A 23206-nucleotide genomic window follows, 5' to 3' on the forward strand; every position below is an offset into this window, starting at 1 on the left:
AGCATCTTGTTCATATTATTCTTCAGGTTTGTGACTCTCTTTTGAGTACTTTAATCCTTATAGCTCCTAGGTTAAAGTAGTATTCATAGTGTAAGCATGGTGCTTAGACTTGGTTACTCATGGATATACCCTATTTTTTGGATCAGTGGTAGCTCGCGAGGGTGACTCTTATAGCCTCGTTGAATCCATTGTAGTCCACCTTCCATTAGTAGGCCTAGCAGGACATTGTTGCTATAGGAAACATACTTTGCCTGTGTTTTCTCTAGTAATATCCCTAGAATTAAACAATAGATGACAAAGCTTATTGAAGTTAGAACTAGAAGACCGCAACAGTCTCTTCTATGCTCCTATTATCTAGCCTTGATTGTGAAGTTGGGATAAGTTAGATTTGGTTATTCTCACACATGTTTCCTCGAGTTCGATATAAAACTATGTACTCCTAGTGAAGTGCTACATTGGTATATTATCCGTGCGCTTACGGATTATTCTATGTGCATTAATTTATACCAACACCTACCCCTTCTTCCTCGCCATTTGGGAGATGCGCATGACATCGACCTCGTCACATCCACGCTGAGCGCTAAGAACGTCGCAGCCAGCCACGATGACCGTGACCCCCTTCGCCCCTGTTGCGCAGCACCTCCTTGCCAGAGCTCCTCTGCGCCACCGATGAGCCCCCAACCCTAAAGCTATGCCTTTTCCTCTCTTGCTGTTGACCTCGCCAATGATCTTGTCTAAAATCGGCCTTCGTGCCGTGGTTCCTCACTACCGCAGAAGAGTTGTGCCATCCACACCGGGAGCCAGAGTTGCTAATCACGCTGAACACCTCGCCGGAGGATAGTAGCACCACCATGCCGGTGACCCATCCTCCTCCTCTGCCATCGGTGAGGTTCTAGTGCCAAAACCATGCCTTTCCCCTTCCTGTTGCCGTTCTTGTTTGAGACCGGCCTTCATGCCGTTGTTTCTCACCCTTGCAGGGAGGCCATGGCCTTGCTTTGATTACACACAACCATGGCACTTAGAATCTTTGGCAATAGTGAAATCTGGAATTAAACTCATGCTGGACAATCGTGACATCAAACCAAAGTTCACATGACATAAACGAGAATGCCTAACACTTGCATTATCGTTAATTGTGCAACAAATGTGATTCACTAACTTATTACAAAAATCTTCTAAAGAAAGATGGAACAAGCCTCCACAATCATAGCCTTTACCAATAAATTGTCCATGCTTGGACATTACTACTTTATTAGACTCTAACACTACCTTAAACTCTTCTCTCAAAAGAAGGGAGGCGCTAACAAGGTTCTTGCGAATAGTAGGGACATGTTGGACGTTCTTCAGCTGCACGATCTTCCCCTAGTAAACTTCAGATCTACCGTGCCAACACCATGAATAGAAGTATGTGATCCATTCCCCATTAGGACAGAGAAAACTTGGAGCCCATGGTAAGAAGAAAACATAGAGGTGTCAGCACACACTTGAATATTAGCACCTGTATCAACCCTGAAAGTATGGTAGGAACATTACCATACTCCTCATAAGCATTACTAATAGTCACGAGGTTGACATTCTTCTTTTCCCCCTTGAGGTCCGCTCGATCCGGACACTCATTGGAAAAGTGACCAAGCTTTCCACAAGTGAAGCAAGGCAACTCTGTTTTGTTTTTCTTCTTCTCAAAGGTAGTTGTTAATTTGGCATTGAAAGGTTTATTCTCTCCTTTGTTCTTGCCATGTGGGTTTCTCTGGACCAAATCGATGCTAGAATGGCCCTCGTTTCCCTTCCCAATAGTGTTCTTAACCCGAGCCTTCTCCTTAACATCAAGAGATGCTATTAGGTTTTCAACTGACATTTTCTGTCTCTTGTGTTTAAGAGTTATGCCGAAGCCCCTTCATGAAGGAGGCAACTTTGCAATAATGCATCCAGCCACAAACTCGTCGGGTATGACACATTTGAGTAGTTCAAGTTCTCTTGCCATGTGCTGAACCTCATGAGCTTGCTCTACTACAGATCGGTTACCAACCATCTTGTAGTCATGAAAGCTCTCCATGATGTTCACCTCAACGCATGCATCTGATGCACCAATGGTAGCATTCAGATGATCCCACAAGGCCTACCCATCTTGGAAGTGCATGTTTGCATCTACCAAATGGCCAGCATGACTGTTCAGATTTGTACCTCTAAAGATAGTGTTGTCTTCCTAGAATCTTCTCTGATCTTCCTCAAAGATATTTCCCTCGGGTGAGCCAACAATAATCTAGAACACTTTCATAGCCTCAAGCTAGAGCGTGGCCTTAACTCGCCACCTCTTAAAATGCGCACCAGAAAACTTTTCAGGCCTCAGCACGTCAGTGAAACTAGCCATAGTTAAATAAGGAAAGATCCTATAATAAGGTTTTCAAAATGTTGAATAATTAGGCAATTTCTATATTAAAACCAGAATATAAATCATGACCATCTCAGAAACTAGTATAAGCATAGCTCGTATACTAGTATGATTTAATAGTATGAACACAAGAACTAGTGTAAACATAGCTCTTACACTAGTCAGATTAAACAGCATCAACCGAGACAATGGATCACGAGCTGTGTACCTTTTGATTGTAGAGAGAGCCAATGTCACGATGTCGTTGACGAATGGTGGAGGAACATTCCTGTTGAAGATGCTACGAGTCTGCTGGTTGTGGAGACAACGTCCATCTGCAGCCATCAGAAAATGAGCCATCATGGAAGTTGGGGGCAGTCGCGCGAAGAGTGCTTTCGAAAAACCTTATTCATCCTCTCCTAGTGCAGGGTCACAAGGATGAGGGTTTCGGAGACCTACTCTCCAGAACAACGGTGCACGCAGACGATCGGGATGGAGAGACTACGGCGGTAGCATAATAGCGAGAAGAGGAAAATACAAATTGGCTACCTTAGGATTTTTCAAGTAGAACTTCCAATAGTAGTTTTTGTTGTGTCTTTACCTCATGTGGATTGGTACATATATATAGGGAGGAGAATCCCCCTACTCCCATATCAACTAGCAATATGTTACTAATTGATGTTATACCTTTTACCTCTACTCATGGGCTTAATTATTAAACCACATTAGTGAACACAGGTATTGGGCTTTTGAGATTTATTTAGAATTTCTTCATATGAATTTAGGGGAACTATCCATATAAATTCTAACATTTGGGACATAAGAATTTTACATAAATTGATATTATTTAATTTTAAAGAAATAAGTTCATTTTCGAGAAAAATGCAGCACCTGGAAAAAATATGGTATTCCGTACATGGCCCTAATCTCTACTATAAGGGAACGCTCCAAACTATCCAATCATTGTTTGTATCAAATCCCCCAAGGCTTCAACGTGCGGCATCCACAAACCCACCCGTGATCAAACCTGCTAGAACCGAGAAAAAATGAAAAATGAAAAAAAATCAGGACACGAAAAACCCTACGCGCGCCAGTGCCAACACCGACACCGATACCGCCAACGATTAGAACACCGTGAACCGGAAGCACCCTCCTCCTGGTTCCCCTGCCTTGGTAGGCCGGGAAAGTGGTTCACAGCTCGCTGGCATCGGCAGCTACAGAAGGCCGGCCCAGAAAGAGAACGCTGCTGCAGCCACGAAGAATAGGAGGAGCCGAAGCTGAGGAAGACACCACTTACAGTGATGGGCCAGGCGATAAAAATGACAACGCCGCCCGAGCCCAGCGCCTGGCGACCTTCGAAGCTGCCAGTGTATAGCAAGCCGCGGCTCCATTTCCAAGTCTTCTGGCAAAAGTTCGATGGCTACAACGACGCCAAGCTGGTCAAGGGAACTGCAAAGCTTGGCAGCCAAGAGGATTTGCAACGACCGACTCCGAGAGCATCTGCTAGTGGCACGAGATGTGATGTTGCACGAGCCATGGACTCACGCCCCCAGCTGATTCAAGAATCCGAGCTGAGAAAGGGGGCTCAAGCTCAGGTACCTAGTGCCTTCCTCCCTCGAGGAGTTGCAAAACGGGGGAGGCCAGCACTAAATACTTTCATCTATTGGCAAGAACCCAGTTTCATATGTTCCTCTTTTGTTAACGGAGAACGCAGAATGTGTGCGAATAGGAACCCAGACGCGTCAAGGATTGCTTCCATCTGTTCCAAGTTGCAAAGGCTGATTATTTCACAGGAAATGTGCATGAACCTGTGGCAGCCAAGCCGGGGTTACGTACTCTGGCTATTTGTTTTGCGCATTCAAGGTGCACAGTAAGATTTTACAGTGGTATACTACCAACTCCCAAATTAAGATGACACGCTTGTCATCTGAACCAAGTTTCGACTCCATCGGTGGAGCAGTTTGGACAGGGGCTGTCACCGAGAGAGTGAGAGGCCCATTTTCAGTGCCTTCCGTAGACTTGGCCGCCTTAAATTCTGCAAACTGCAATAACAGGGACAGGAGAGTACAGGACTAGGCGGAGTGCATGGCATGCGTGGAACAAGTCACTCTTTTGTTTGAATAATTAAGCCGTCGAACAGTCACTCTTGCTTTCTATTTCATAGATTTACTCCTTTCAATTCCATCCTCTGCGTGGAAATTAATTGTGATCCAATGGCTGTTTGCTTTCAGTTTCGAAGATTTAATTCCTTTCAATTTCATCGTCTGCCTGGAAATGTAATCCAATGGACGTGCCTAAACATGTGTCTGCTGTGACGTGCGTTCAATACTGTGATGGCACACTGCACATGACTTGTGCGTCAACTCGAAGAAGGCTCAAAGAATCTTTCCAAATCTTCTTAAGTGCCAGGCTCCGGCGACTGCGACTGCACTGAGGTTGCAAGCCCGGCTTATATATGTAGTTACATTACACGAGGCCTCAAAGCTAGCACCGGTGCATGGTGAAAACATTGGTGAGTCTGTAGACTTGTCTACTAGCTACATACAAGTTTTCTGCAAGGTACCGTTTTCTCCCTGCTGAAGCGATGCTACTTCAGTAAGAAGTGCACTTTGGGTTTTCAGTCGGCTGCTCTATTTCTACATCCTTACAGTTTGGTAAGCAAAAACTTGTATCTGCTCCCATAAAAGGTTCAGATGTTTTGTTTCCCTCTCTCTTCGACTCTTCTGCTAAGGCTACACTTAATTTACATGTCTTGATATACAACGAACTTGTTTCTTCACATTTCCGTTGGGTAGCTAACATGCGTCAGTATCAACCACCTGTCTCATCCTTCAACTCTGCTCTGCTCAGACTATGCAGGTTGGTTGCTACGGAAACCTTGTTGGCCTGCAGGTCCTGATGGTATCACCCTAACATATATAAGAAAAAAAACAACCTAGCTTGTTTTGTGGCTTATATAAATTAGGACTCCAACCAGCTAATGATAAGCACACAAGTTGTGTAGAGGCAATTTAGAAATGTTACACCACACACCTGTTACGCGGGTGGCTTTCATATGCATAGCCATATACACATAGGGCTACTATAAGTGTTTAGTACACATGGTGGTACAGCAGGCACAAGCAATCACTACTGGAAACAAAAATGTTCCTGTCGGTAACTCCTAATATTCGTCCACAGTGGTAACGGTAGAATCACAGACACACAGACTAGTCCTAAACACTAGCACAAAATTGATTTTTGGAGACAAGGCTTTTTTATTTACAGAAGCAGGCACAAAATATCCACATCTCCTAAAATACCTAGTGAACATCGGAGACAGCCGAATCATTTTAGGACATAGTCAAAAAGTGACTGTCTCTGTAAATCTATTTATAGAGACGAGCTTCTTCATAGGCTTGTCTATGTCAATATAGCCTATTTTCAGAGGCAGATGTACGTAGGCGAGGGGCGCGTGTGATCTGCGATGATATCTTGTACCATTCAGTGATGATATTTGTGACAATATCAAGCTTCGTCACCAACAGTCAGTGTGCCCGGGACCCATCACCAATGATCCATGTTGAAACAAAAAAAAAAAATCATAGTTATGTGCTGTTGTGACACAATTTTGGCTCTTCAGTAAAATTTCATCATAGTTGTGCACATTTGTACTAGCGCGTGTTAAAAGGCCTGTCTCAGAAAATGGGCCCAAAGCCCAAATGACCCAATATGTGGACACATATAAATACGATCGTTTATAGTCTGGACACAAAAGAGCGCGGCGGCTAACCTAGGATTTCTAGGCTTTGGTGACTCCTCGGCAATTTGCCATAGGAGGATCTCGGACGGCTTCACCGTCATCCCTACCCTCCTGACCGCTCGGGCTGATCACGAGGCTGCCTGGCATAGCTACTCGGCCTTGGTGAGAGGGCAGAGGTTCCTCGAGAGCATTTCATTTGGCGGTCGGCAAGGAATGACGACGGAAGGTTCCAGTGGAAAATCGAAGGAGATGGAAGATGACGTGGAGAGACTTCTCAGGACTATACGTCTAAGCGAGGCAGGGAGGGACGGGGCGGTCTAGGAAAGCGTGAACATGAGTATTTTGTCAGAGGTGAAGTGGTTGGCTGCAACAGGCTATTGACTTCCAAGCAGTTCAATGAGCAGTCCATGTTCTCAATGATGAGAGCGGCGTGGAACATAGCCCGTGTGCAGTCTTTTTGCCCGGGAGACTGGAAGAGGGTCATGAAGGAAGGACCATGGATCAAGGGTTACGTGTTGATGACGTAGGAGTTCGATGTGGCTACACTTGTCCCAGCGAGGCTTCCATGCAGTGTGCAGGCATGGATTCAGATACATAAAATCCTGCCTCTAGAAGGGAAGGTAGGAAAGGTTCTTGTTGTGGAGATGAAGGTGGTGTCGAATGGCAGAGGGGATTTTCATAGGTCGAAGGTGAGCCTAGATGCGATCAGACATCTGGTCTGCTTTGTCACCTTTGTCCTAAAAGGGTGTGCTCCGATGCTGCTTCTAGTGAAGTATGAAGGGATGCCTCGCTACTGTGCCCATTGTGGCTTGATGCGTCATGTTCACCTAGAGTACGGGACTGACGAGTTTACAGATGAAGAGCTTCCATTCGGTGATTAGATGATAGCTGGAGAGACTCCTGACGAGCGGGCACACCTTGTATTTGGTCATCTATGGGAGGTGAGCAGGGGAGACCTAATAAACCGGTTGAGGATCTAAGATGCGAGACCATAGGCGAGCGAAAGGCCGTGGTGGCAGGTTTGGGTGGACGAGAGATGGTGTGTGGAAGAAGAAAAAGACTAAGGGTGAAGATAGCGTAGGCTCTCGGAAGAGAGGGTTGATGGAGGATGGGTTGGGAGATGCCCTGGATGCTAATCTTGCCGACTCGGCAACCAGCCTACTCAAGACAGTCAAGAATCTAAGAAAGAGGAGGTGGCAAATAACACAAGGAGACAACTGATAGTGTCCATGAGCGGGGCTTCATCGGTGGTCATCCCACCTCCTCGTCCATAGTATGTCTGTGCTAGGGAAAAGAAGAAGCTTGGAGATCTAACGAAGAGCAATGTAGAGGGTCAGTCGGTGGTCTCCATTGAGGATGGCTGCCTAGATCAATGAGTTGCCTCAGCTGGAACTGTCGAGGTTTGGGCAATGCCGCGACAGTTGAGGAGCTTCGTGATATAGTGAAAAATGTTGCCCCAAATGTGCTTTGTGTTGTCGAAACTCAAGTCCATATAGCACGGGTGGAGGGTCTCAAAAGTACTCTAGGTTATGATAATGCCTTTGCTGTAAGTAGCTCAGGGTCTAGTGGTGGCCTTTGAAAGGATCAAGATGCCCAAGAGGGAGGCGAATTGGGCTAATTCTAAAATTCTTTGCAATAATTAAACCTTACACTTAGCCCACTTCACCCCTTGTGCCTAGAATGTGATTCTAAGGATCTACCGCACAAAAGTTTAGCACCCTCAGTTCCAATCCTACTCTAGCATGGCAATTCTAAGAATGTAAAGACAAGAATTGAATTGCTCAAATGTAAATGCTCAAAGTAAAGAGAGGAGAAGGAACGCGGTGATGTTTTGCCGAGGTATTAGAGAGTCACCACTCCCCACTAGTCCTCGTTGGAGCACGCGCGCAAGGGTGTAGCTCTCCCTTGATCCACGCAAGGATCAAGTGCTCTCTACGGGTTGATTCTTCGACACTCTGTCATGGTGAATCACCCACAACCGCTCACAACTTGAGTTGGGTCATCCACAAAGCTCTGCCCGATGATCACCAAACTCCTAATCACCACCAAACCGTCTAGGTGATGACGATCACCAAGAGTAACAAGCACGAACTCTCACTTGACCACAACAAGCCTAATGAGAAGGGTGGATGCACACTTGCTACTCTCCTTGCACTAATAAGGCCTTAATCTTGGATTCTCAAATCTCAATCACCTCACTAGACTCTTGCTCTCCAAAGCACTCTCAAGGGTGCTTCTCAGTTGATCAAATGGGCAAGAGACCTTCCTTGGATGAATAGAGGAAGTATTTATACCCCTCATTCAAAACGAACTGCTAGGAGGTTGCGTCAGCATTCTGTGGGGTGACCGGACGCTCCGGTCAAGGTGACCGAATGCTCCGGTTAGTTCTCCCCGCCATAGAGCTGTTAAGTTATGACCGGACTCTGACCTACGTCCGGTCACAAAAACTGCTCTAAGTGTCTCTTCAGCGTCCGATCACAAAAACTGCTCTATGTTGACCGGACGCTGGCACCCAGAGTCCGGTCACTTTCCTGTTCAGCGTCCGGTCAGTAACTAGAACCTGACCAGCGTCCGGTCAGCACTGACCATACGTGTCCGATCAGGATTCTCCCTCTCTGAAACCTTACTGTAGTTGACCGGACTCTGGCACCTAGCGTCCGGTCACTTTTCACTCAGCATCCGGTCGCAACCAAACGACTTCTCCTTGATCAAATGAACTGACCAGACTCTACTGCCAGCGTCTGGTCTCAACCGGTTCAGCGTCCGGTCAACATTTGACCCTCCATTCACTTCCAACTCAAAATCATATGTGAATGAAGTTCGCTCCAATTGATCTTTGGGCTACTCCTGAGCTACCTAATGTTAGATTTGACAAGTGTGCACCACACCTAACCCACTAGACTCACCTAGGTCAAGCTACTAGTCCATACCCCCTTAATAGTACAGCCAAAGGAAAAACAAAGTCCTAAACTACTCTAAGTGTCTCTTCAACACCAAACGACACTTAGAACTAGTCCATCTTTAACCTTGTCGTCCATCTTTAAAAACCAAAATGATTTTCATTGTAGGGGCATGACAACCATGATTGCCCAATCAATTGCCATTACCATGACCTAACTTAATTGCCTCTACAAAACACACGTTAGTCATAGTAATCTCGTATTGTCATTAATCACCAAAACCCAACTAGGGGCCTAGATGCTTTAAGCCTTGTGTTGACGATAAAAAATGACCAGGAAGCATAAATGGATTTTCAGGCAATATTTCTAGCAATAATGTGATCACAAAAATATGTTTGGAATATTGCATCAAAGTCCTAAGAAATAAAGAAGGAGAAGATGGTGCTGCTCACTGTCAATCCGACCTGGCCGGTCCTTAATCCATTTAGGCCGGTTGCCTACCCCTGCGCGCTTAGCTGAGTCGCCCCTTGCTACATCACAAGCTGCAAAACCGGCCTAGCCAGCTTGGGAATGAGACAGGCCTGCTGGCTCACCTGTGCCATCAACCACCCAACCGGCCTAGTTGGCTTGGGAACCGGCTAGGCTGGCTCGCTTGCTCATCCAGTTGGCTCGGCTCCTACATGAGCCCGATAGAATCGACTAGGACGGTTTCCCTGCCATAGTGCGAGTTGGACTCTTTCCAATTTGATCTTTGGATAGGATTTGGTGTAGGAAACGTGGAAAACATGAGTTGGAATTGTTTCCTACTAGGATAAGACCACCCCTCTATATACATCAGAGGATCATGATCGATAGAAGGATCCAACACTCAATCATCTTTTTTGCATCTTTTATCCTATTCTTCACATTTTCCAACCCTTTGTTGTTTTCTGCATCACTCTAGGATATTCATCGCCATTCTAGGTAGCCTTGCTGATCCTAGAACAACCCTAGGCCTGCTCCTCCCCGATGGTTCATCCCAGGAGGCGTTTCCAAGATTTTGCGGCGAAGGACTCTAGGTCGGCCTAACCGTTCTTTAGATTGGTTTAGTCATTCTTGGAGTTCCTTGCTACGTGTGATAGGTTGATTGCAACCTAGGGCATGATAGCCTTGCTGATGTGTGATTTGGATCGCAATCCAATGTCAACACCTCAACATCATTTGGAACGATAATACTAGAGATTATCTTTTACCGTACTCTCAATACTACATTGATACCATCATAACAGAGTGTGGGAGTGAGCCACGGTGTCTAATGTGCATCTGTGGTGAGGCATAGGTTACAGAACACCATAAGATGATGTGGGAGATGTTGAAGTTCATCAGGGCATCCTCGCCATTGACTTGGATGTAGTTAGGGGATTTTAATGAAGTTCTTCACCATTCAGAACATGAAAGCGCACAAGAATAGAGTTGGAGCCAGATAGGTGGATTTTGAGAGGCGATAGACATCTATCATCTTGTCGATCTTAGCTTCAAGGGACACGGATGGACATTTGAGAAGAAGGTAGCAGGAGGATCCTACTATCGAATCAGGCTAGATCGAGCACTAGCTTATGCAGCATGACTTGCCAGGTTTTCGATGGCATCAGTTCACCATCTTACTTCTGCTGCTTTAGACCATGGTGCCATTGAGTTACGTTGTGACAGTAGGCAGACCAACTCAGGCAGGAGGCAATAGAAAATACAATTTGATTTTCGTGATACTCTGTTTCAAGCCAGGAAAACCAGCCTCGGGCGATGAATCTAGAAGGTCATGTTCTTCATCAAACACCAAAATCAAACTTAATGGCTCACCGTGTCCATTTTCCTTATAAAACCTTTTACACGAAATGAAGGCGAAAGCGTAAGTGATGTGCTACGCGTATACATGCATATTCCATGTGAGGAGCTATGTTGAAATCATATTTTGGATGTGGGGTTTTACAGAGCTCGCCCTGAGTCATATAGTAGATTTCATGACTCAAGAAGATGGCATGTGAGGCCATGTTCGCCTAGAATAGGGCCTCCACGACAATGGCCCAGATCTCTAGGGTGATCTGGTTGGGCTCCTAGAGAGGTCATGGACGTCATCAGTGATGGAGTTAAGAAGCCAGCTGCGGACACGGGATTCATCAATGGGCCATTGAGGATCTTCAGGTTGTGCCAAACTTTCCACATAGGGACAAGAAGGAAGACCACTAGTTGACGTTTGGATGGTTCAACTCAAGGGTCATCTAGACATGCGACTTGACAATGATTATTGCGTAGGGGCTGGCATACACGTGTAGTGCAACGTCTGATCCAGATGAAGGCAAGGTGCCCATACAAGTGGAGGCCATGTTGACACTCAAGGCGGAGCAGTCCGCTGACATTAGAGATGGAGGAGGTGTAGCAACGAGGCAGGAGAGGCTCCAGATATGCTGACGTGTGCATGGATCGTGCACATGGGGCAAGGGTTATGGTTGGGGAAACGCACGTGGGGAGGTACAACGATTAGTGAGGTCAGGATCGGCAGCACAGGGAAGGGAACAGGGTGGGAAGGGATCGGAAGTGGTAGGGTAGCAACTTGGATTCCACGGTGGGTGGATAGCGAGAAGACTTAGGCCAGGACTCGTGATACCATATAGAAAGGTATTGGGGAACACCATACACCCATTATGGAGGGTGACTTTCATATATATAGTCATGTACACACAGGAATACTGGTAGTACACATGGTGGTAGAGCAAGATTAGGCTATACATAACTCCAGACATAGAGCTTATTTCAACTTATTTTTTGCTTCGACTTGGGGACTTGCATTATGTTGTGCACAACAAGCAGCTAAGGGCATTGGTGTCTTTTAGCATCTAGAAGCCAGCGGCTAGCTTATCATTAGCTAGGTTGCCAAATATCCCTGTAGCTAATTTCCCTCCAGGGTATTGTAAGCTAGCAATTCTATAAACTAGGTAGGGAAAAAGAAATACCCTTAATTAAAAAATTATTTACACCTTTTCTTTCCCATATCAGTTGACCACTATCTGGTTTTCTGGCACCTTTTCCTCTCTTAGTTAGAAGTTCTAATCTAGTGATATGTTTCTTGTTATCTGCTAAGGTAGCCACTGTAGTTATGGTTACTAGTTCATTAACTCATGTTCCAGCTTGGGTTGGTAAGCATTAGAGAGTTGTGCATAAATTTGATGAATAAGTTGTCGTACTTGTGTTATGAGTTTTTATAAAAATGAGAGTACCCATTGCCCTTAACGTATCAATACTGACATGTCGCGCTAACAAGCCCATTATTGCCCATGACTCTATCAAGCTGGTGCACATCACTATTCATATTGTTTTCCACAGTGTTGTCTAATTTGAAACCATATTAACACATGTTATGCATTGCCGCTTGCAGCCCTACAATTGTCCATTCTCCCATATAAGCTGGTATATTTGCTGCATCTCCCTCAAGACTATCCAATGGCAACAGTACTAGAAGATCTGGTTGTATCATGTGCAAGGAAAATTCAAGAAATAATTTTGGAGGAGGCTAATCTGATTATTGGGGTAAAAGAAGAGCTGGAAAAATTAGTGCCAATTATGCACAGAATACAATCTATTCTTAATGATGCTGAGAAAAGAAGAACAAAAGAGTCGGTTAACAATTGGCTTTCTGATCTAAAAGATGCTCTGTATGAAGCTGATGATATTATTGACCTGGCAAGATTAGAAGGAAACAAGTTGCTACCGGATCATTCATTATCATATATATGCTCTGAATCATTTATATGTTCTTCATTTTTCCGTTGCCTACCTAATATTCAAAGACGTCATCATATTGCTGTCCGCATCAAGAACTTCAATACTGAACTTGACAAGATTTGGAATCATGGTGAGATTGTCTTAAAGCTTCAGAAAATGCAACCTAGTACGGAAATACCAGCAGTACAGCGAGTGAAAACTTGGCCGCTTGTGGAGCCAAACATTGTTGGAAGGGAAATTTTACATGCTTGCAGAGAATTAACAGAATTAGTACTTAAAAATATGGGAAATACAACCTACAAGCTTGGTATTGTTGGAACAGGAGGGGTTGGAAAAACAACTCTAGCTCAAAAGATATATAATGACGACAAAATAAAAGGAACATTCAACAAAAGAGTGTGGATTTGTGTTTCTCAGGAATACATTGAAATTGATCTTTTAAAACAAATTCTCCGAAATTTTAATGTACCATATCAGCTTGATGAAACTCCTGGAGAACTTGCCAGAAAGCTTGAAGAAGCCACTGAAAATAAAAGTGTTTTCCTTGTGTTGGATGATGTGTGGAAGCATGAGGTATGGACCAATCTGCTGAGAATTCCTTTTGGAACTGCAGCTACAGCAATAGTTTTGGTTACCACTCGGAGTGATTCGGTTGCGGATGCAATTGGGGTGGAATATAAGCATCACGTTGACTTCATGTCACCAGAAGTAGGTTGGGACCTACTTAGGAAGAGTATGAACATTACTGAAGATATTGAAGTGCAAAACTTGCGGAATACTGGGTTAGAGATTGTTCACTTATGTGGCCGCCTTCCTCTTGCAATCAAGGTTATTGCTAGTGTCCTAGCAACTAAAGGGAGAAATGAAAACGAGTGGAGAAAGGTTATGAGCAAAAGTGCTTGGTCTATGAGCAATTTTCCTAATGAGCTGAGTGGTGCTTTGTATTTGAGTTATGATGAGCTACCACAGCATTTGAAGCAATGTTTTTTATTATGCGCCTTGTATCCCAAAGATTTTGGCATCCATCGTGACAACATTGTTAGGTTCTGGATTGCTCGAGGTTTTGTGCAAAAGCAAGAGGATCAAGATCTAGAGGAGACAGCCGAAGATTATTACTATGAATTAATATCTAGGAATCTCCTTCAACCAGACCCTCGCTTTTTGGCTGATTACTCTAGGTGTAAAATGCATGATCTTTTGAGGAATCTCGCCCAACATTTATCAGGTGAAGAGTTCTTTTATGGAGATTCATATTCATTGGAGGATAAATATGTGTCAAAGCTACGACATATTTCAATTGTTCCAAGCAAGGGGTTCTTAGGTGTGCAGAAGGAGCTGGTTGGAGTAAGGACTTTTATTTGCCATAAGGCATCAGAAGTTGACAATACAATTTTCCGAAGACTCAAAAAGGTGCGAGTTTTGGACCTGACTGGTTCAACTATACGACACATTCCACGTTGTATTAGACATTTGATCCATCTACGACTACTAGATCTTGATGGGACTGACATATCTTGTCTTCCGGAGTCCATCTATTGTCTAGTGAACCTTCAAATATTGAACTTGCAGAAGTGTGATGGTTTGCATAGTCTTCCTTATGGAATTACTCGGTTATGGAACTTGAGGCGTCTTGGCCTTCAGGGGACACCAATAACACAAGTTCCAAAAGGGATTGGTGGATTAAAGTTACTCAATGATTTAAGTGGATTTCCGATTGGTGGTGGCGGTGATAATGGAACTAAAATGCAAGATGGATGGAACCTGGAAGAGTTGAGTCATCTTTCCAAGATAAGAAGGCTTGACATAATTAAATTGGAAAGATCATCTCCTTGTAGTACATATCCATTGCTAGACAAATACCATCTTAAGGAATTAAATTTAGAGTGTACTAAACGTAAGGGTGAACCATATTCTGAAGAGGATGTAATCAATGTTGAGAAGATCTTTGAACAGCTTGTTCCTCCACGCAACCTGGAAGATCTAGTTATTAATCAATTCTTTGGTCGAAACTATCCCCCGTGGCTAGAAATTAAAGATACTCATTTTTCTTCTCTGAAATACATGCAGCTCAGAGGTTGTAAATCATGTGTCCAACTTCCACCAATTGGACTGCTCCCCAACTTGAAATATCTGAAAATCAAAGGAGCAAATGCAGTTTCCAAGATTGGTCCAGAATTTGCTGGCTACAGGGTGGGTAATCATAGATCTACAGAGGCAGTAACTTTCCCCAAGCTTGAAACATTGATCATCTGGGGTATGCCCGACTGGGAGGAGTGGACCTTTGGTGCTGAAGAAGAAGCAACAACAGCAAGTAAAGAAAGGGGATCAGAGGATGGAGCTGCTGAAATACAACAAGCTGAAGAAGCGCCATGTTTAAGGATGCAACTGCCTCGTTTGAAGGAGTTGAAACTTAACAAATGCCCCAAGTTGAGAGCTCTCCCTCAGCAGCTTGGACACATAGCCACCAGCTTGAAGCAGCTACATTTAACCAGTGCAGGAAGCATTAAGTTAGTGGAGGACTTCCCATTCCTCTCTGGTTGTCTTCAAATCACAGCTTGTCATGGTCTGGAGAGGGTTTCCAATCTTCCCCAAGCACAAGAGCTGCGTGTGGTGGGCTGTCCAAGGTTGACCTGCGTTGAGAAGTTGGCCAGCCTGCGACTTCTGGGACTGCACGAGAGTATGCAAGAGGTCTCCTCATTGTGGTTGCCTGGGCTTCAACAGCAGTGCAGCGAACTTCATGGCGAAGATCTGGATGTCGTTATAGGACATGATGATGTATAGCTTTTGCATTAATATCGCTAGCTACTACATGCAAGACGACGACGGTAGGCTCCATGTTTGAAATTTTGTTACATATTCGCATGCTCTCAGTTTGTCCACCTTTTGTTTCTTGTCACAAGTCATTGACTAGCTATATTCATAATATTGCAGGAGCGCACATGCAGGAAAGTCTACATTATGCTCTATGGAAGCCGGGATTGGGGAAACGACTGCAATGATCCATGACGTACCTGGTAGCAGCAGCAAGCATGCATGCTTATGTTGCCTTCTAATAGAAGCGTATGCTACTTGGGTATCTTGTCTCTGTAATGACGTTTATACATATATAATGAGATTACCTTGCTTGTAATGCCAAGAACTACACCTGCCGTTATTCCTTATGTGCTTTGCTTGTAGTTTGTGAACATGTACTATGAAGAATTGATATTACTGTTGGAGACTTGGAGTGTTGATAAGTTCCTGACCTTGCATGCTTCATTTCTTAAATTTGATTGAAGTCAGAAAAGTTAGAATTAGGATGGGGCTACAGTGAACCAGTTCAAGGAGGTGAAAAGAAAATTTTCATCAAGCTTTCAATTGGGTTTTTCTTAGAGGATCAAGATTTCAGTTTAAACGGTGAGGAAGAACCATCAGACCATACATAATAATATATACTCCCTCTGTTCCAAAATAGAGTCGTTCTCGCTTCATGAGAAATTAACTTTTGTTTAACTTTGACCAATTATATATAAAAGAATATTAATATTTAATACATAATTTGTGTCATTAGATAGATCGTTGAATATACTTTCATAATAAACTTATTTAAATATATAAATGTTGCAAGCATTTTCTACCAACCTAATCAAAGTTAAGAAAATTTGACCTGCACGCATCCCATAACGACTTTCTTTCTAGGATGGAGGGACTAGTAGGTTTTCTACTACAAACTGAATGTGCCAGCTGAGTAGGTGGGCCTCCCTCGATAAAAGCCCATTGGGCTCACTCACCCCTTGGTGCACTCAATACCAACGTAACGTGGATTGGGGAGTGGGCTTCCGAGGAAGCCGAGTTGTTACTAACGAGCATTGCTCAAACAAAATGTTTTACTAACGAGCAGGTACAGTCGACGGAAGTTGTGAAGCACGACATGGGGACATGAGGCAAGCAAATCAACCCACGCAAAGCACGCGTTTTCGTTGACAGATCATGTCACTCGTGTGACTTGATGGGTCCTTCCATTCCTCTCGAATCTTGTCGATTAGAATTACAAACTACCAATGTAGATTTCATATCTTTCAAGATTTGGGTTTTCAGAAGAGATTCTGAAACTTTAAGTTGGCCTAGCTGCAATGCATGACTTCAGGACAAAAGACACTGGACTTCCAATGACAATTAGAACCTCAAAAATTGTGACCTTCAAATATATTAACTACAGCGGGCAGCGCAAAAGCCCTTCTAGATCTGCATCCATCAGACCCTCGCCTCTCCAGCAGACTACCTATCCTATATTTGGCAGTGGAGGAAAAAAAACACCCACTTGAGCAGACTACCAACAAGGCCAGCCAACTTTCTTGGCCCCTCCTTTTCCCCTCCCTCCCACTAGGCCACTACCCACTTCTCTTGACCCAAGAGATGGCTTCCAAAAAATCCACTCGGCCATTTCCACCCTTTGCACTTGCCCACCTGAGCCCATGTGCGGAAGTTCCCCCACCACCGCCACAAGCAAGGTTGCCGTCATGCCCTTCCGCCGTCATCGACGGTGTGTCGAACTCGGCCGTGGCCAGATCCGGACGCTCGTAGCCATTCTCCTCATTCTGCGGTCGTCACGTGGGTCCTCATCGACGGCCACTAGAGGTTGCCACACGTTCCTCGGCTACTCATCATCATCTTCTACGACCGAAGCTCACCTCCTCCTCCCTAGCCATCCCTTGTCCTCACCCATCAGTCCACCCGACGGCCCTTGACCAGCGCCGCCCAAGCATGTGTAGTGTCGAGATGGATAGTCCTTTCTAAAATTAATCACATCGGCTAACCAAAGCAAATGCAGAATTAAAACTATCGGTCTAGCCACAACTATACCCTTCTATCTAAGTTCTCATGCACCTTATTAAGATTTTAATTATGCAACAAAGGTGTCGAGCTAGCTAGAGCTCACCTAATCAATTCTAGAGCAAGGTCACACAAACCTATGCACTAGTACTTTGGCAACCGGGAGAGCTCCTACACAAACTAGTAAGCAAAAACATAAAGCCACCTAAGCTCACTAGCAATGCTCAATAACAAGGTTACACAAGCCAAATTATAGAGCGCAAATTACTTAGCTACACAAACTAAACAATATGACTAACAAGGTTACTCAAACCAAATTAGTCACGCCAGAGAGCTACTTCTATGCTACATAAGCAAGAAGGTAACTAGCAAGCTACACAAGCTAACTAATTACAAGAGCAACTACACAAGCACAATGTATAAAATATAAAGACAGGCTTGGGTAAGGGGATGCAAACCAACGGGAAGACGAGGATGACACAATAATTTTATCCCGAGGTTCATGTGCTTGCCAACACATTAGTCCCCATTGTGTCGACCGCTCACTTGGTGGTTCGGTGGCTAATTGGCATCACCCGCCAAGCCCACATGTTGGGCACCGCAAGAACCTACCCACAAGTAAGGGTAGCTCAATGACACGCTCTACTAGATTTGCTCTTCATGGCTCCCACGCGGTGAGCACAATCCCCCTCACAATCACTTCTCCAGAGCACCGCACAATCTTTCTTGCGTGCTTCAACGGAGACCACCACTAAGCCGTCTAGAAGGTGGCAACCACCAAGAGTAACAAGCACCACCGGCTTGCAACTCAATCACCTAGTGCCACTCGATGCAATCTCACGATGCAATCGCACTAGAATCACACTCACACTCACTCGGATGATCACTATCAAGCGTATGTGAGTTAGAGGGATCCCAAGCACACCTACACAAGACACCAAGGATTAAGGGTGCTCAACAACCAGCCCAAGGCCAAGCTCCACCTTTATTTATAGCCTCCAAGCCAAATAGAGCCATTGGAGCAAAGTACCACAATTTTGCGTGGTCACCGGACAACAATGTGCGGGCACCGGACAAGGGGTGGCGGTGCCAAATGATTGAATTGCAATGGCTATTTCAAACTAGCTGTTGGGACCCTAGCACCGGACATAGGGGGCAGTGCACCGCCATAGGGGTGGTGGTGCCCCCCGATGAGTCCCCCCTCTGGAAAAAGGGGCGGTGCCACAACGCTATGGCCACCACACAGTCCGGTGACCAAAACTTTCTCCAAATCAATTTCCACCACTTCAAGCTTGTAGAGCATTTCATTAGCTTTCCAAAATGACCTAGATTATCAAAATTGGAGTTCGGAGCTAAGAGTTATGCCCAAAATACAAAAGGGTGGTGCTGGTAAAATTAGCACGTTGCTGGGGGTGGCGGTGCACCATGCAAGGGGTGGAGGTGCACCGCCCCTATGGTGGCAGTGCCACCGCCCTAGGCTATCTGGTGCACACCGGAAAGGGTGGTGCCACCCCCAGGAAAGGGATTCGCATTGGGTACAAGTTTGGTTGCTTTTTTTCGACCCTCCGTCAACCCAAACTTGCTCTTTTCTTCTCCTTTTCCTCTCCAACTTGACCAAGTTGATCCAAATCAACTCCAATAACTTCTCCTTTGCAAATGTGCCAACACCACCAAGTGTACCATCATGTGCAAGTGTGTTAGCATTTTCACAATCATTTTCCAAAGGATTAGTCACTCAATTCACCATGCCACTCGATCCTAGCAACAATGCAAAGTTAGATCACTCAAGTGGCACTAGATGACCAATATGCAAACAAGTTTGCCCCTCTTAATAGTACGGTCATCTATCCTAAACCTAGTCATAAACTTCTCTACACACCTATGACCGGTGAAATGAAATGCCCTATAGGTTATGCATTTGCCTTGCGCATTCCATTCCATCTCATCCAATGTCGATGCAACACATGCACCAACACAATCAACAAATGATATGATCCACTTCATATCATCACGTAACCATGTTGGTTCATCGATCTTGACCTCACTTGCTTTTCACCATTGCCTTCGTCCATCGACGCCAAGTCTTGCTCAAGCTTCACCGTCATGTGGTCCATCGCTCCAAAGCCTTCAACTTGCCCTTCACGCTTGCAACCGGTCCATCAAGCCAAGTCTTGTCTTGATCTTCTCCACCTTAGTCACATGACTTAATGTCATGTCGCATATGCAATGAGCTCCTTCATCACATGTGTGAGCCTTGTAACATATTCAAGCCATTTCACCTCCATGGCATGGGTTGCTCACACAAGATGTATTTGTGGACTAATCACCTGTGTATTACACTTAAACACATATTAGTCCACCTAGGTTGTCACTCAATTACAAAAACCAAATAAGGACCTTTCAGCTTGGCCCTCGATCGGTGCCACCCTCTTCTTGCCACCGGCCTCCCCATCGGTTCCCCTGATGGTCCTTGACGAGCAACCCCAAGCACGGCCCCTCCTCACTAGCGCTGCCCTGAGCACCATGCCCGCCAACCAGTTTAAGGCCCGGCTAGGGTCGTGGTTGTTCTCACATTGGCTATAGTGTCACAGTTTATGGGTGGGACAGAGGTTCGGAGGTTTTATCGACTTGCGTGTGAAAATCTTCTTTTTAATACAATACCCAGGGGCCTGTCTTACCCCGCAGGTCGACTGTTTTTATGTTGTGGCACAGTATATTTCTGTTTATTTATGGGCTGAAACCGTAGCTCATACATGCATGCGGATGGGTCAGTTTAATAAAATCTTAAAAAATCCCATGCAAAATCACCTTCTTCCAAACAGGCATCTAAAATATCTGCACTAAGTCACTAACAAGCCTCTAAAGCTCTAAACAGGCCTCTAAAGTATCTCCATCAAAGTGTCTCATGCTATTGCTAAACTGAAGCAGGAAGAAGCACATTAGATTAATGTAGATGATTTTTTGGGGACACGACTTTGTCAAATAGACTGAAGAAGAAATTTGTACAAAATGAAAAGGAATTCATATCAACTGAAACAATTAGATATATAGAGTTCGTCACACAAAATATATCTTTGCAAGCTGTAAAATAAGGGAAGTCAAAACTATTCAGTAGTCCAAACTAAGCTAATTTGCCGACGATGACCGTACCTCACCACACTGAAGACTTAACAGCTTCCTCCAATCAATTAATGGCAATAGAAGGGCATGCTTTTTTGAGGTGCTCATATCCTTTGGTTGCTATAACATCCTTGATCCTATTACGTGAGCTGATAAAGCTAATGCAGGCTTCTTTCAGCTTGCAACAATAATGCTGGTCAGCTAGAGCTAAAGTGGCAGCAACATTCTCAACGTGAAGCCTCCTGCAGAGCATGCTCTCGCACATCAACCTCATCCTGTCCATGGCATACCTATCTGCAGCCACGAGCAAACGTTTGACTACTCCCTCATCATCAAGATCACAATCATCGTTGGCAGCTGGTAGTGAGTCAGCTGGTACATGACAAACTTGCGCGAAACCTCCTCAATTTTTTATCACAGCCTCCACATATGATATCATGACATCTCGACAAGTTTCAAGATTTTCGGTCTTCGTTTGCTTTTTATAGAATTTAAAAATAACTCGACCGCAAGTTCGTGGTTATGTTTCATGAACAAGATGTTCGAAATTGGTGGTATGTTCCTGGATACAGCCTCACATTATACTAAATAATATGAATATCATTTTCCCATTCATTTTTTCATTATTCGAATGACTAGCAGTTATAATTTGAATTATCCAAGAAAATTCAATTAAATAAAATAAATTAAAGAAATATAGAAAAAGTCCGAGAAATGTGCCACATTGGAACATGGAGTACCAGGATTGTATGAGGACTACAGAAAAAGTTTGGAGGCAAGAAGAACAAAATAAAAACGGTTTGGGGAGTGTCTGCGTTTGGCGCTCGGAAAAGGAGCCTCTTTGCGAGTGCCAGGACGCTGGCACTCGGCAAAGAATTTTAAAAGAAAATAAAAAATCCCTCTTTGCCGAATGTTAGGCCAGGTGGCACTCGGCAAAGAATTTTAAAAAAAATTAAAAAAAAATACTTTGTCGAGTGCCAGATCGGGGGCACTCGGCAAAGAATTTTTTTTAAAAAAAAAAACCTCTTTGCCGAATGCCCGGCCAGGTGGCACTCGGCAGAGAATTAAAAAAAGATAAAAAATATTTTGCCGAGTGCCAGATTGGGAGCACTCGGCAAAGGGGGATTTAACCCCGTCGGCCCACACACACCGCACACACGCACACACGCACGCAGGTAGCTGACCGCGCCAGTGCCACCGCCGCCCCCCACACCGTGCCGCCGGAGGAGGAGAAAGAGAGGAGGAGGAGGAGAAGAGGAAGAAGGAGGTGGAGGAAGAAGGAGGAAGGAGGAAGAAGGAGGAGAAGGAGGAGGAGGCGCCCCGGCCGCCATTGCCACGTCCACGGCGCTTCCCTAGCCGTCGCCTTGTCCACCGGCGCCCTAGCCCCTTCACCACCGCCCCCCTACGACGCCCACTAGGTATGCCCTACCATCGTCGTTGTCATAGTATTACTAGTAGTTGCAGTAGTAGTAGTGGTAGAGTAGCAGTGGTGGTAGTCATAGGAGTCGTAGGAGTGGTTGTGACATTGCTATATATATGTGGTTGGATATAATCTTGTGCATGTCGATCATCGTGTCGTTCATATATATGTGCATGTCGGCCATCGTGCCGTTGGTTTTCTTGCAGGGTTTGGAAACCTCACCGTGCAGGGGAGGTGCTGCCAAAAATTTGTATTGACAGTTTTATGTTTTTTTGCGGAGAAGAGCCCGTCGGAGCGGAGCCAGAGTACCTCGGTGACCCTGATTGCCTTCCTCGCCGCTGCAGGTCTGCCTGCACCGTGTCGCCCCAGCAAGCAGCATGAGCACGAGCCCAGCCATACGACCTTAGCAGGACACTTCACACCACCGGGTGGAGGCACTCGAGGTTATTCCTGGTTTATTCGTCGTTCATTGGTTTTTTCATACCTTTCCTTTGCATTATTGTAACATTGGGGTGAATATATTGTAGGCCCAGCTGGAACAAGAGATGAGGATATAGGAGTAGATGCAGGCGAAGATGGAGAGGGTAGAGGCAGAGCAGGAGGCCGAGCAGTGGAGGATGGCAGAGATTCTTTAGTACATGCAAAGTCTTGGCGCCGCTATGGGTGTAGTTCCGCTATCTTCGCTATTCGCTCCACCTCCACCTCCTCACTATTCTACTCCCGTGAGTATAAATATTTTAGTTTGTATGTTCATGCTTACGGTCAAACCTAGTGGAGTATAAAAGTTTTATTCATGTATGGTATATATTTATCTTGTCTCACACATGCAATCTCTTCTCCTTTGTGCAGAATCAATTGACGGCATCGAACGATCCTCATACTTCAGCGAATCCTTCACCAAATCAGTCTCATTGGCCATCTTGGTGATGATACTTGTGGTTGTTAATGGTACTTCTATTTGTAATTGTGGTTGTAGATGATAGAGCACTTGGATTACTTGTGAACTTATTTGTGATATATTGAGACATGTGACGTTTGTGATATATATGTGATGTTTGTGATATATATGTGGTGTTGGTGATATATAT

The 23206-nt window shown here is 44.8% G+C and overlaps 1 protein-coding gene across 2 annotated transcripts; it reads left to right on the forward strand.

The window, feature by feature from the left end:
* Positions 1–4797: 4797 nt before the first annotated feature.
* Positions 4798–15966, forward strand: LOC136541664 (putative disease resistance protein RGA4). Of its 2 annotated transcripts, none has more exons than XM_066533666.1 (3): positions 4798–5022; positions 12420–15591; positions 15698–15966. In XM_066533666.1, the coding sequence occupies exon 2, from the start codon at positions 12485–12487 to the stop codon at positions 15545–15547; it is 3063 nt and encodes a 1020-aa protein (XP_066389763.1). In that variant the 5' UTR covers positions 4798–5022; positions 12420–12484; the 3' UTR covers positions 15548–15591; positions 15698–15966. The 2 variants fall into 2 exon arrangements, with proteins under 2 accessions (XP_066389763.1, XP_066389764.1); XM_066533667.1 differs by having other exon boundaries at positions 15701–15966.
* The last annotated feature ends 7240 nt before the right edge of the window (positions 15967–23206 follow it).

Source organism: Miscanthus floridulus, chromosome 3, assembly GCF_019320115.1.
Source record: "Miscanthus floridulus cultivar M001 chromosome 3, ASM1932011v1, whole genome shotgun sequence".
In the NCBI taxonomy this organism is placed as follows: domain Eukaryota; kingdom Viridiplantae; phylum Streptophyta; class Magnoliopsida; order Poales; family Poaceae; genus Miscanthus; species Miscanthus floridulus.